The sequence below is a fragment of the Podarcis raffonei genome, chromosome 9 (genome assembly GCF_027172205.1).
Source record: "Podarcis raffonei isolate rPodRaf1 chromosome 9, rPodRaf1.pri, whole genome shotgun sequence".
Lineage (NCBI taxonomy): Eukaryota > Metazoa > Chordata > Lepidosauria > Squamata > Lacertidae > Podarcis > Podarcis raffonei.
Window position 1 is genome coordinate 36,410,111 of NC_070610.1, and position 15,430 is coordinate 36,425,540.

At 39.3% G+C, this 15,430-nt stretch overlaps 1 protein-coding gene across 2 annotated transcripts in view; it reads left to right on the forward strand.

Moving 5' to 3' along the window:
• Positions 1–15,430, forward strand: part of SPOCK3 (SPARC (osteonectin), cwcv and kazal like domains proteoglycan 3) — a 114,664-nt gene that overhangs the window by 61,772 nt on the left and 37,462 nt on the right. For both annotated transcript variants that reach the window (XM_053402879.1, XM_053402880.1), the window contains one exon: positions 11,323–11,449. In XM_053402879.1, coding sequence (XP_053258854.1) covers positions 11,323–11,449 — 127 coding nt within the window. The remainder of the gene's footprint in view (positions 1–11,322; positions 11,450–15,430) is intronic.

Consider the following 15,430-nt stretch of genomic DNA (forward strand, 5'->3'; position numbering starts at 1 on the left):
TTAAAGGTTTGGGCCCACTTGGAATTTTCTGTATAACGGGTGATAGAAACCGAGCGTATACCCCTGTAAAAATCGTATCAGGACGTGAGAGACAGTTTCCACCTCTATCATGCCGCCAGGGCAAACTCGTTCCACATACGGTTTACCCACGTATCTGCCCTGCAACAAGGCAGACAGCAGTACGTTGAATCTAGTGAGGGTAAATGGCTGTCTCTATTTACCTTAGGTGTTTGTAATTTTGACAAATGTGTCACTGGGGTAAGCCCTCTCCCATTATCTTTGACTGCTGGATGCTTATTCATCTCGCTCACATGATGCTGAAGCTCTACATCCATCCCAGATTCGTTGGCGATTTGTTACTCAGGCTTTCTCATAGCTGACAGCTATCAGTGCCTATGGCGAGAACCCCAAACCTTTTAACTTTCCGTACAGTGTAGATTTCCATTTGGATTGATAGGAATCCAATAGGGTTAAGGGTGCCAACCGAACAGGGAAAAAATGAGTTTTAACCAATAATGGATCTTCAAGATCCATATCCAAGCACTAACAGGGATTTGACCGAGCTCTAAGAGGACAGCTGTATTAGACACGCAAGAGAGGATCCCTAGTAGGAAACGATAAAACTTGGTCTGGAATATTTCTAACGGATCAAAGTTTTGAAAGCTGCAGATCTGAGAGCCATATGTCATTGAAGATTTTTAAATATATAAGATCCGCTTTACAAGGAAGGCAATTTCTGAGTTAAGCTGCTTGAAGAAATAGATTCGCAAGCGATGGCTTTCATTTTCTGGATATTGAATTGAACTTGATTTTGTGCTAGGGCTAGTATTTAAAATAATTAATCTGATGGCCTGTGTGTAGGAATTTACATTGTAAAATGAAGGTGAACAGGTTGGCAAAGTTTGGGTGTCCCTTTTCTCTTTTCACTTTGGGATTAGTTTCTACCTTGAGAAGAAGGGAAGTGTTCCCTTATATTTCCACAGGGCCTGCACTCCTGTCAAGTAGACAGAACCTCAGGCAAGTCGAGGTTTGGAGAAGCAGGCTGACCTCTTACTCTCCCTGAGGAAAATGCCTTAGTGGATGGTAGAATGGTGAAAGGGGAGGAAAGGTAGAGGAAGGGAACACAGGAAATGGTGAAACTCTCCGGCTTGCAGAGCAGCCAGATATCACTGAGACCTGTGTTGTAGTCAGGGTCTTTCCCACCTTTGCCCACTTGGGCACGCAATGCAGCACAACTGCTGGCTGGAGAGTCAGTGGTGTGTGTGTGTGTGTGTGTGTGTGCGTGTGTGTGTGTGTGTTGCCATTGTTCATAGATTCTCTCACTTACCATATTTTTCACTCTATAAGATGCACCAGACCACAAGACACACCTAGTTTTTGGAGGAGGAAAACAAGAAAAAAAATATTCTGAATCTCAGAAGCCAGAACAGCAAGAGGGATCGCTGCACAGTGAAAGCAGCAATCCCTCTCACTGTTCTGGCTTCTGGGAAAGCTGTGCAGCCTGCATTCACTCCATAACACGCACACACATTTCCCCTTACTTTTTAGGAGGGAAAAAGTGAGTCTTACAGAGCAAAAAATACGGTACCTAGGATACCTCTCCATCTGGGAGCTGGCCTTGAGGGCAAAAGAGACAGATTAGAGATGTTGCTAGGTGGGTGGTATTTGATGTTATTTTCTCTGGTTGTTACTACAGTTTAATAAATGAACCTGATTCAAGTGTTCTCTACCAAAATTAAACTTCTTTGATTATGATACCTTGTTATACGTGGACATTTTTCAAATTATTTCCAATAATCTGAACAAGATTTTACTGTTTGTTAATCAGTGGAATTGTTATGCAACCAGAAGTTTATAAGCTCCCTTCCAATTTTAAAATGACAGAACTAAATAGACATTGCCTTGGATCCGGAGTAGATTAGTTATGCTTTTATTCTGATTAAAATCAATGGGATTTAAGTTAGTTTTAAGCATCAACTAATACGATTAATTTGTCCCATTGATTTGAGTGAAACTAAAACATAGCCACAGAGCCGATCAGAAGGTCGGCGGTTTGAATCCCCGCAACGGGGTGAGCTCCCATTTTTCGGTCCCTGCTCTTGCCCACCTAGCAGTTCGAAAGCGCATCAAAGTGCAAGTAGATAAATAGGTATCACTCCGGCGGGAAGGTAAATGGTGTTTCCATGCGCTGCTCTGGCTCGCCAGAAACTGCTTAGTCATGCTGGCCACATGACCCAGAAGCTGTATGCCAGCTCCCTCGGCCAGTAAAGCGAGATAAGTGCTGCAACCCCAGAGTTTCATGACTGGACCTAATGGTCAGGGGTCCCTTTACCTTTAAAACATAACTAACTTGTTCTGAATCTAGTCTATTGGCTCTGTAAGAGATTCCACTTCTGGGGTTTCCATTGAAGCATATATTAAGATTAACAGAAGTTCATGGTAAACTTTAACTCCCCACACATACAGGGTGTTAATGGTCTGTGAAACTTAATTTTTATTAATTTATGTTGTCATAATTTCAATATGTTCTTCAAGTACTGGAACTTACAAGCTAAGAAGGAAGAGCTACTGAATCAGGATTAACTATGTCTATATATAGAATGATACAGTCATACCTCGGGTTACAGACGCTTTGGGTTGTGTGATTTCGGGTTGTGCACCGCGCTGAACCCGGAAGTACCGGAACAGGATACTTCTGGGTTTTGGTGCTTGCGCATGTGCAGAAGTGCCAAATCGCAACCTGCGCGTGCGAGTTGCGGACACTGTGGGTTGCGAACATGCTTCCTGCACGGATCACGTTCGCAACCCGAGCATCTACTGTATTAAATTTTGGAATATTTCATACCATTACCTGTTTGGCAAACGACTGGGATGGTGGCATGGTTATTTTGCCTTTAACATAGGCAATAGGTTAGAAATCTGTCATCTTTCTTGATAGATTTCCAGGCATCTTGTTTTAGTGACTTGCATGACAAAACCAGGTTTTTCAGCTAGTAGCCTCATTATTCTTCTACTTAAACAAGGTTCATTCTGTTATGTAATGCAAAATATGTAATAAATTTACTGGTGGAACTATCAAAATTATTCTCCCAAGATAATAGGTTTGGATGTTTTAATATTATATTTGAGCAAAGTATGCAAAACTATCTTCCTCCTTTCCTCAACTGAAGTGTTATATCTGTTATGTCCGAACAGCAATTTAATTAAATTGCCATAAATTGTACTGTTTAAATGTATTTATATACAAAAAACATTGAATGAATTAATAATAGAACTAGAGCAAGGTCTCATATGATATGCCAGTGAAGCAATTAGAAGAGAAGATAACTAATTGCAAAGGTAGCAAACAGTCTAACCAAATGCTTTAAGCATGTGTGTGTATATGTGAAATTAGTATACAAGTCTCACCATCTTCTAGATTTTGTATCTTGTAGGTGTGTTTCTCAGAGAAAAAAAGACTCGGAAAAGAGTTAGTTGACTGATATGGATGGGATCATTCCCGTCTAGTCATCTCCACTGATATCCATTCCATTAAAAATATAAAATAGGGGATTCATTATGTAAATTCATGTAAACTATAGTTTAATTTGATAATACATCAACAGGGCAATCGAACCCCCAACCTGCCATGCTGCAAGGGGCTTGGATGAGACAGATCCAGCTGTGCATAGATCTGTCACTGGCTAGAGAAGCACTCCTGCCCCAGTTGCAGGCAGGTGGAACCCTAACCTGTAGTAGCCAGCAGAAACTAGTCCTTTTGGCTTTCTCAATTCCTTCAGGTTTCCACTGTTCCCAATATATATCTGCTCTCCTTTGACACCATGCACTCCGGTTTGCCTCCTTAGCTTGAAGACTTCTGTCCTTAGCTTATATATGGCCTATCTCTCCAAATGTATTTGGAACATGCTGTACGTTTTTCTCTATAGGAAATACAAATTGAATGTGAAAATACGTTAAGTCCTTTCAGATTCTGTTCATTCTACTAGAAGGAACTTGTTTCATCTGATCCCACTCAAGTTTCTCAAATGACAAGATTCTCAAGTCTGATATTATTAAAGACTAGGCTCACTCTGAGCCCATACTGTCCAATTTGGTCTTATACCATTTTCATGATTTTCTTAATTCCCTTGTGTATTAAGAAATGATGCTGCTGCTGGTAGGGTCACCTTCAGGTTCCCCCTCAGGGAGCTGTATATTATATGGAGATGCAGATGAGAACCTTTCCTGTTGTATCTCACTGGTTATAGAACACATTTCCCCCCAGAAGCTTGGGAAATGCCAACAGTAAATTCTTTAAGCCATGAAATTGTACCCATTTCATAAAAAAATATTCATTCATTTTAAACAATACTTCAAAGAGATTTTAATGATTGTTTTGGAGGAATTATTGATAACGAATGCCCGCAGTCTATGTAGTACCTTCCTGCTTATTTTTTCAGTACTTCAGCAGGTTAGCCAAAGTGAGAATGTCTGATATGCTACTTTGTCATTTCTTGACCCTCTTAAGCTGCCATGTGCAAATCAGAACATAATAGCAGAACTGTTCTTGTGGGTAGACTGTTTTTGAATACTTTGTTGTTCCTGTTTGAAATCAGGCCAGTGTATGAGGAAATGAAGAAATAATGCAACTAATAATGAAATAATAAGTCTCAGGGTTATTTGACCCTCCCTGCTTTTATTATTTTTTTTTTTTTTAGGGATCCTGATTCTGTCTGCCATTCTGCAGCCAGTCTTTGAACTTAGTTGGCTTAAGCATGTGGGATGAAATGTGGGTTAAATCCTCACACAATTGCTTTGTGTGTGAACATTTCCCCTAAAATGTGTGATGTAGTTGTACAGTGGTACCTCGGGTTACAGACGCTTCAGGTTACAGACTCCGCTAACCCAGAAATAGTACCTCGGGTTAAGAACTTTGCTTCAGGATGAGAATAGAAATCGTGCGGCGGTTGTGCGGCGGCAGCGGGAGCCCCCATTAGCTAAAGTGGTACTTCAGGTTAAGAACAGTTTCAGGTTAGGAACGGACCTCCAGAATGAATTAAGTTCTTAACCCGAGGTACCACTGTACAGGTTGTAGCTAGGTTTTTTTATTTTAAAAAAATCTGATTCGTACCTTCAGTCTTAAAATGCAGACCATCTCTTTCTCAAGGTAATCAAATTAGGATATACTGAAAAATGGGTCATGTTATGATCCCCTGCTTTAAACTAAATAAAGAAACAAGGATGGGTTTCCCTGTCCTTGACCATTTCCAGTTATATGATAACACTATTGCTTTTTGAATTGTAGTCCTCTCTTCCTTCCTTTCTTTTAAAGGCATGTCTTAGACAGATTGCACAGAAGTTGGAAATGAGGCTATTTAGAATGTCATCATTTTGCATTATAACCCTGCTCTCTGAAGAAGCCCAGCTGGTGCAGTTGAGCCCCTTCTTGGAATTTGTTAGTCTGATTCATTATTGTGATGTGTACTTGTGTACAGAAACATTTAATCATTCTTACGCTCCAAGCTCTATTGAATCTAGTGAAAGCTTTCTGTTTCTCTGCATAATTTGCGTTGCCAGTCTGCCAGCTTGGAAAAGTTTCAAGCTTGTTGCATTATCTATGTTTGTTTGCACAGGAAGTGATGCTGCACGTAGGCTTGAATTTACAGTAATTCTTTTGTAATGGGCTAATGAGCAGGACTACTTTATTCACAATGGTAACATTATATAGCTTTGATTAGTCCAATTACTGTGGAACTGTGCAATTGTGATGATTCTTACACTACCCTGCAAAGTACCCCCCTTCAAAAAGCAAAACAAAAAACCAACCCACGGGATTTGCTCTGCTGTACTTTAATTTTGCTTGACAAGAAAGCAGTTGGAAGAAGTAAAAGGCAAAAAGATCTGTGAATGTCCTGGAGACTCTATATAGTGCAGCAGCTTAGCTTATTTATTTATTTATTAAAAAAACAACAACAATATCACAATTAATGTATGGGATTGCTAGTTCTAGCTATTCTTTAGGGAACAAAATACAGTTCTTGGATAAGTATAACTGGTTGTGTAGCCACAATGGGGGACAGAGAGGGTAACTAGCTCTATTCTTTTATAGGCTTGCATGTGGATGATGGAAATTAAGCATCAAAAGGAAAATAGGACCCCATGGGGGAATTATTTTTGTGCTTTTTTTCATTAATGATTTTCACTGATACTAATGGAAAATGGGCAGGATTGCATGAGAGAACTGAGATTGCCAACTTTTAGGTTGTGGGAGCTGGCAGGAACTGTTTGTAAGTTCTGTAAGGCTACACTGGTGGCACATGGAAGTGCTTTCAACAGAGGATCACCGTTGACTGAAGCAAATTTTGGCTGGCTGCTGTGGCTATCTTAACTTCTATGATTTCTCACCTTGACCACCTACTTCAAGGGGCCAAGATAGACTCAAGTGTGAAGTGTCAGTGAGTGTACTTTTAAAAAGTTGGGATTCAAATATGTGTTCATGCAGTGGTGGTAAACAACGGTATTTCAACACTTTAATTTAATATTTTGAGACAAAGGTTCTACCCCACATTTTTTTCTACTATGAGACATAGAGTGGGGAACACCATGAAATAAGCAAAAGAATATTAACAAGGTTACGTTGAGTTGGATCTGCTATTTTATACAGGGTAAGTCCTTTAAAAGAGGCCCCATGGATACAGAGTACGTATGTTCCACTGGGCCTCTTTTAAAAGACTCATCCTGTACATATTAGTTGTGCACTTTAGCTTACCTTTAATCTTGTTTTCACACTTGTTAGTAATGTGTTGTTCTTTTTTGTAAGTCGCTTTGAGTTCACTTTACTGAACAAAAACAACACATAAATAATAGTAAACATAATGAAAAACAGTAATTAAAAAAATTGTTGCTAGAGCAGAGAACAGTGGTCAAGAAAATCTAGATTATTAGCAGCAAAATTGACCAAATATATAATTGGTTCAGCCTTCTCTAAAGTTCTCTTTGAAGAGCCCAAGTCTGCATGTATTGCTGAAAGGTGTATTGCAGTGGTTTTCAACCAGTGTGCCATGGCACCCTAGGGTGCATTGAATGATGGTTGGGGTACTGTGGACAACACTGGCCTCTGTTCTTCTTTTCTTCCCTCCCTCCTCTGATGCCCTCTTGCATCTCTGCCTCCCAAAAGCTCTGCAGGTGAATGGTGACTCTGGGGCTGGCCAGGGGGTACTTCCCAGGCCCCTGTGAGGCAGTGTGAGAAGGCACCTCTCTTTGGCACAAGGGGGGCAGATCAGAGATCAGGGGTGGCAGCTGCGGCTGCCCAGAAGACTCCAAAGGAGAGGGGAATGGGGAGGAGGCTGAGGGAACACTCCACAAGGGAGGATTCAAAAAGGGGTGAGGAGCTTCCAGCTCTGCAGGCAAGGGGTGACATAACTGGGCTCCTAAGCCCCACAGGAGTGCCACAGAAAGAATGTAGTTGACCAAGAGAGTTGTGGATCCAAAACCAATGCTCTAAGTCCTCCCAAGTTGAAAACCTCTGTTGCATTGTGATGGTTATACAGATCTCCCAGTATCTAGTCCTGATGAGGATCATGCCTTGTGGATGCTGGAAGAGGCAGGTTACTCAATGGTGTAGATTAGAGAAGGAGAAGGCTAACAGTCAAGAAGTGTATGTCCACTTCTTCAAGAAATTGTTTAAAGACGAGACATTTTGCCCCTGTCTGAGCTATTTATACTTCCTGAGCTTGTCTCCCCCAAAGCCCTGTCCCATTGTTGAAGACTGCAGATCCTTAAAGGGGCAGCTCACTACTCTAGAACCTCACACTCTGTGGCCTTTACATTGGTTTGCCAGGCATGCAATGAATGGTGTCATCACAGGTTTTGCATGTGAGGCCTGTGTTTGTATGTGCATGTGTGTGTGGTGGCTATGTCTGCTTGGTCTGCACTCACTGTTGGCACGTGATCAGCTGTCTTTGTAGTCCTTAAGTCATTCCTGCCACTTATTGTCTTAGAACATGTTTAAAAGTAAATTCTCCATCCTTTGCTGGAACCGTTGATCTACCCAGGATTTTCTCAAAAGTGCTTTTGTCCCCGCCCCTGCCGCCCAGGCCCAGCCAAGTCCCAACTTAACACTTCCATTGCTGTTGGAAATAAGTGGCTATTCCTGTGTCGGGAGGTGAATTCTCTCCCCATGTTACTTCATCAGAAGGCTGCATCCTGGAGAGGTGATATGATAGCAATCTTCAAATATCTTCAAGGGCTGTCACATGGAAAATGGAGCAAGCTTGCTTTGTGCTGCCCCACAGGATACGACCCAAACCAATGGATTCAAATTGCAAAAAAGGAGAGTCCAATTAAAAATTAAAAGCTCTTTCTAATTGTAAGAGTTCTTTGACGGTGGAACAAACTACCTTAGATGGTGGCGGACTTCATTGAAAGTTTTTAAACAGATAATCCCGTCTCTGAGGGATTATTTAGCAGTAATTCCTGCAATGCTATAGGTTGGACTAGACAATCCTTTGGTTCCCAACTCTACCATTCTATGGTCCTATGATATGATTATGACCAAGCTAGTAATCCATCAATGGCTGAGATATATGGGAAATGTTGGGATAATGTATGATTCTTGATGTTAAGACAGGCGATCTACATCTCAGTAAAATAAGTGACACCCTTATAGAACTGTTTGTGAATGAGTAATCAAAACTGGTACAATGAAGTAGCTATTTGCTTGTTTTGCTCTTTCATCCAAATTTCTTTGGCTGCATTTGAATATTAAGTTTTCCTGATTATAATGCTAGCACATTCATTTTCTACTGCATTACGTGTTGCATTACACAACTGTTCCCATGCTGTATATTGATGTCAAAGAACATAATAATAATAATAATAATAATAATAATAATAATAATAATAATTTATTTATACCCCACCCATCTGGTATACCAGAATACTGCCCCAATTTTTGTCACGTGATATTACAATACAAAACTTATTTCCCAGGTTAACTGGATTGCAAATGGATTTTACTGAAAGCAAATAACACAGAAACGAGTGCTAAACTTCAGCTACAGTTGAGTTAGTTTTTCAGAAGTGGCTTCTGCATCATGTGAAAGATCACATGAAATGTGGAAATTATCAGCAAGTAACAGAACATCAGGAAATTGGCATAGAATGCTGCCTGAATTGGCATGAAATAAGAAAAGCTGTCCTTTATGTGACTGCTACTTGATCATTTACCAGTGATCATGATCTTCTAACCATATGCAGTTTTTTTTTCATAATAAGCATTTCCTGCATTTGTGCGAAGCTTAGATTCTCCATCTCAGTGGTTTTTGGAGTTGTTGATATATCGACAGGGTAGGCTAACCAGAGAAGGAAATAGACAACATGGTTGAAGAAGGCCTCATACTTATTGAAAGCTCTTTGGTGCCCTCTATAGCTTGGAATCCTAAAAATTCTCTGTTTTAATGAGGTTCAGGTAAGATTGCCAGCTAGCCAGAAAAACAGACTGCCAGCTGTCCTGCTATTTCCCCTTTAGCTATCATTTGATATGCCCCCCTCCACCCACCCACCATCCATCCATCCATCCATCCATCCATCCATCCATCCATAAATAAATAAATAATAACCAACCAACCAACCAGATGAAGCTTTGGAAGTAAATATGATTACCTACTATTCGTTGTGTAACAAACTGCTATTAAAGGGAGGGATACAAAGGCTAATTCAGGAGTTGGCGAGACATGGTTTAGTGTGATAAAACAAAGGCTTGTAAGACTTACTTGTCAATCTAAGAGTTACATTCAAGTATTCTTCATGAATTAAGGAAACTGTAATTGCCTTGCAACTTGGTCAATCTCTCTCCCCCCCCCCGTTAAATGTGTTCAAACAGTCCCCTCCCCATCGGACTCTTATTTGTTTGAAAACCTATTCAACTCAAAAAGCACACTGAATAAATAATAATCTAGTGTCTCTCCTTCATCTCAGTCTTCTGTGGCTTTTACCAAGGAAAATAAAATTGTAGCTTTCAATAATTAACCTTTAAAATGTCCTTTTCAGTTTCCTATTCCTTAAATTGTCTTTTGTGTTATAGAGGTTTTAACACACTAGACGATATTTTTCAATTACATTTTCAACACCACGTGTCATATCTCCCTCGTGCACTCTTGACTTTGTGTCTTCTTGACTTTGACTTCTTTCATGATCCCCCATCTGCTAAGAACAACTTTCTATTTTATGTTTGATTTATATAGTACAGTTTTATATGTTATGGCTCTGGAAAAAGACTTTCTTTTTATCAATGGCTCCATAGAGTCCACTATCTTGAAGTATTATAGAGTGGAATGCAGTTTCCTAATGGTTTAGTCCCATTAATACCAAGTACTATTGGTTTTGTGAGGATGTTATAAATTGCCCACCACTTGCAATTTTGAACTTCTTTATCTCCCAAGGTTGAATGTTCAACTTTCTTCAGGAGCTCTATGGCACCCTATCTAGCTGTCTGTGACACCTCTTTTAACCACCACTCCAAAAAACCCCCAGAGCATTTAGCGTGTCAGGAATGTTTTGCAATTATGTTTATGTGTATGTAAAAATCATATGAATTAGAGGATTCCCTACCCATTCACTCCCACATGCCTGAAATTCTGAAGAAAAATGGCATAATGAAAATATATGTAGATTTATGAAGCTCCAAATAAAACTAGACCACCCATTTCGAAACATTGTTTGGTGAATCCTCCTAAGCTGCAAAAAGCACTGAGACTTTCCATCCAGGATATCTGTGTATAAATTGTACAGAAGCTCCCTGCTCTCTCTGGTAGTGACCTGTCCAATCTTAAATAGACAGAATGCAGTGATGGGAAAGTACAGTGGTACCTCGTGTTACGTACTGTCCCCCTTACAAATGCTTCAGGTTACGCGCTTCACTAACCTGGAAATAGATGCCCCTTGTTGCAGACTTTGTCCTGGTATGTGAGCGGAAGTTGTACTCCGGCGGTGTGGCAGCAGCAGGAGGCACCTCATGTTACGAGCGTTTTCCGGTTACGAACAGACAGAATTAAGTTCGTAACCAGAGGTACCACTGTAGTGCATTAGGACACTGCAACATTTATTCTCTCCATATGTGGGACATATCGCTGGTACTCAGAGTGCAATTAAATGTCTTACAATTGTCCAGGGAGGCAGTGGGGAAAATTGCACCATCTAATGAGTTTAAATGAGGCCAGTGAAATGTTATTCAGACAGTTTGTATGCTCACACAATTGTCAACTTTTTTTAAAAAAAGGTATTTTCACAGGTTTTAAAAAACTTTTTATTGCTCACGATGCTACATGCTTTGTTTTCTTTCAGTATGAAGGAGGCTGGCTTAGGCCATAAACAATGGAGAGTTGGTCCCTTGTCATCAAAATGCAAGCAGTGTCCAGTGGTTTATACTAATCCTGTTTGTGGATCAGACGGCCATACTTATTCCTCTCAGGTATGAATAATGTCTGGGGTTTGTCCACCATCATTATATGTTATATAACATTCCACTGTCAAATATTAAGTTCTGTATAGACAAGCTCTTCTAAATTTTATAAAACACACACAACCCATCCCCATTTCAAAAAATAAATGCCAAGAAATCACAGTATCATTTAATTCAATTAAACAAGTAAAATTGTCATTCAAAATAATGGGTTTTCAATCAAAGAAATGTGTATTAACAATTGGTATGGCAAATTTTTATAATATTATACTGATGATGCAGTACAACAGTGTCACTGGGAAAGACAAAAAATACAAATGGTACAAAATGGTTCGAAATGGTACAAGAAACAAGGTGCATATATGGAAATATGGTGGTCATGTCATTTTGTACCACAGTTTTGTGGCACAATTACATATCAGACTATATATACTAGGACAGCTTTAGTTCTTTCAATAAATTGGAAGGAAGAAATGAGAAAGTGACAACTAAGGAACTAATAATATTTATGTTAATGGATGCTTGTAGGGAAATAACATAAAATGCAAACTCCAAAACTTTTGGATTTTAAGATAATCAAGAAATATGCCTAGATGAAAGAAGAAATGTCAAGATTAAACAGTTTCTAGCTAGATTAGCAACCATTTTCAATTAGTGGCCCAAACAACTTTTTAGGGTTTGTTAAATCTGCAACCTTTAACTGCCTTTACCCAAGAGTATAGATGGCTTGCATGGATACAGGAATCAATACTACAGTCATACCATGGGTTACAGACGCTTCAAGTTGTGTGTATCCGGGTTGCGCACCGTGCCGAACCCAGAAGTACCAGAATGGGTTACTTCCGGGTTTCGATGCTCGCGCATGTGCACAAAAACTAAATCGCGCTTTGTGCATGCGCAGAAGCATTGAATCGTGACCCGCGCATGCACAGACATGGTGCTGTGGGTTGTGAATGCTTCAGGATGCAAACGTGCCTCCCTCACAGGTCACGTTCGCAACCCAGGCATCCACTGTACATGCAAGCAAGGGAAAAGGCAGGACAGGACAGGACAACTTGGTCATATCACTTCTAATTATGTTCAGTAATATAACTGAAGGGAACATGAGGAAATTATGGTTATTCTGGGAACTGCATGGAGGACCACAAATCTTATCTGGGGGATTCTAGTTCATCACCTTACAAAGACAGCTTGAAAGCAGAAGCAAGGCAGATAACAGCAAATTCTTAATTTAACCCCCTCATCATTTCCTGCAGTAATTAATTTGCACATTAAAGTTCACACCTAAGCTTCCTGTTTGTTTGCCTATCCTGGTAAAGATGTATGCCTTCAAATACCCATTTAAACCACATAATGTTGGTTTATAAACCCAGGGTTATTTTGCAGGGTTGTCAATTTTGAAACTGACATTAAGGACAAATATTTTTGTTCACCCCAGGCAAAGCTTATTTTTATTATATTGTAAAGCTTCAGTAAGAGTTTGGCATTGTTGTATGATATACTGTAGCAACTCTCCTTCACTTGTTACAGTATGTGTTTATCAGCGACTTCTGCAAATTGTGTGATACTTTGAATACATGTCACTAAACTGTATCGGTCTTGTAAAAATAATTTTCTGCAGCACTATAGAGGTTGCTATGGGATTTCCATGTCATGCTTTCAGATATACTAAATCCATGGTATTTGGTCAGAATATCATAGGATTTATAACAAATGAATTGTACGAATGATAGTTCCAAAAATCTGAGCAAATTAATAGAGATTGTTACCTATGAGGCATTACGATGAAAAAAAGCTTTGAATATCAAATGCAGAAGTTAGGATTCTTGTGATATTGTCTATTAACAAACAAATATTTGTCAACACACACACCCTCCATTGCAGATCATGCTTAAATCTTTAAATTATCTAGTATTTGTTCCTAATCCCTCTTTCATTCTGCATTCACACTACACAGTATTCTCAGCATCCAACGATAATGTTTTTGTCTGGAAATTTTTAGGGTAGACTTTCCCTAATTCAATCAATATCTGATTCGGCATGTTTACATGGGCACCTGCAAGAATGTTTCAGGGTTTGGGAAAGGTAGAACAATGAAAGTGCGGAACAAGGTCATTTCTCATCAGAAATGAGAAGAATTGTACCTATACATTTTGTCTTATATTTGAAAGCAAACAAATGCTAGAAAATAACTCTTTGTAAAAAATGAAAGATGGGAACCTGGGGAATATGGTTCATTGGGAGGGGAGGTAGTAGCCCTCTTGCATAGTTGTTTGATATACTCTAGTTTTGCTTACTGCATGTATGCTGTTTTAATTTTATACAGTTTATAAACAAATATCTGAACATTTCTTCAGTAGTCCAAATTAGTTTAATGGAAAAACTTGATTAGATTAAAAGAAAAGAAAAGTACCCTTGAGTGCACACTCATCAAGGAACTACACAAACTGATAAGTCTGTGATGATCTCTCAGAGAATTGTGTCCTAGCAATCATGAATGTTTAGGTTCTTTATGCAAACATCCTCCACAATGATGGACTATAAGACATCAGGAAAATGATCTCGGATGGTGCTATGGTGCACCCAGCTCTGCCACTTTGTACTCACCTGCAATTGCTTCAACTTTGGGGAGAGCATGCTACTTCAGTGCACTGAATCCATAATAGGTCTACAATTTTTTATCATTATTCTTTATTAAATTTATCTACCACCCTTCACCCAAATATCATCAGGGCACTTATTCACAAGATAAAAATACAGAACATAGAACTATGTTTTTTCAGCATGTATTCAGAAAAGCACCTTTGCCTGAGATACATGAATCATGCATTTATCATCAGGACTCAAGGACAAGAGGAACTTGAGAAGTTCCACCAGGACTTGAACAACCTTCACCCCTCCATCACCACTCCACAAAGCAGGCGAAATATCTAAACTCTATTGTGCAACTACATCATGGGCTAAAAGCACTACCTACTAACTGCTTCAAAAATCTGCATGTTTCAAGCATCTACCCAGAACTCACCAAAAATCCATTCTCTTCAGCCAAGTCCTACAATACAGTTCCATCTTTCTTGGATTGCCAAAGACATACACCACAAGGCTTTAATTCAGGAATTTTAAAAACTACAATACCCACTCGTTGAAATGAAAAAGCAGATCAACAAGGCCAGACTGGTGCCCATGAATAATCAATTAAAGCGCAGAAACAAGACCAAAGGTGACAGAACACCCTTTGTTCCCAGCTAAAGCCATTCCATCATATAGTCAGTGATCTACATCCCTCTCGGAAGCCTAACTCACAAACAGCCGCCTAACTAAAAACAACTACTTACCTGTGACAGCAGGCTACATAACAGTGACACAAAGACCACAGGAAACCCATATGCCAGCTCTGGATCTATACTGCTGTTATAAATGTTTAATGGAGAAAATATAATTTAGTGCAAAGCAAACTGCTGTTTTTTAATTGGTAGCTGCTTGTCTGGTAAGTGGCACAAAGGTGGATGTTGGGAAAACAAGTATCAACAGAACTATGGAAACAGTAAATTTAAGATGTTGTGCTAGAAAAAAAAATACTGCAGATGTGGAAAGCTAGAGATAAATATTTTGAGAATATACATTATGCCCTTATAAACTTTGTCAATGGGGAGACCAGAGCTGGATGTCTGTGGAGACTCCTGGATATCTATGCAGAAATCTATTTCAGAGATTAGACTTGATTAGTTATATTAGTTTGTTTTTGTTTGTTTCTGTAATTTATTTATATTTAAACTGTCAGAAACATTTTTTCAAAGAAGAAAACTGTCTCCATATCTACTCAAACAACACCATTACTGGATCTAATAATGTCATTCAAGGGTTCATTCATTGTCTATTATGACATATGTTGTCTTCTCCAAACAATGGTATTCTCTATTCAACATAACTCAGTCACGACACAAAGGAATAAATTGTCACACATCTGATGTCAGAGAGGGCAATATTCAG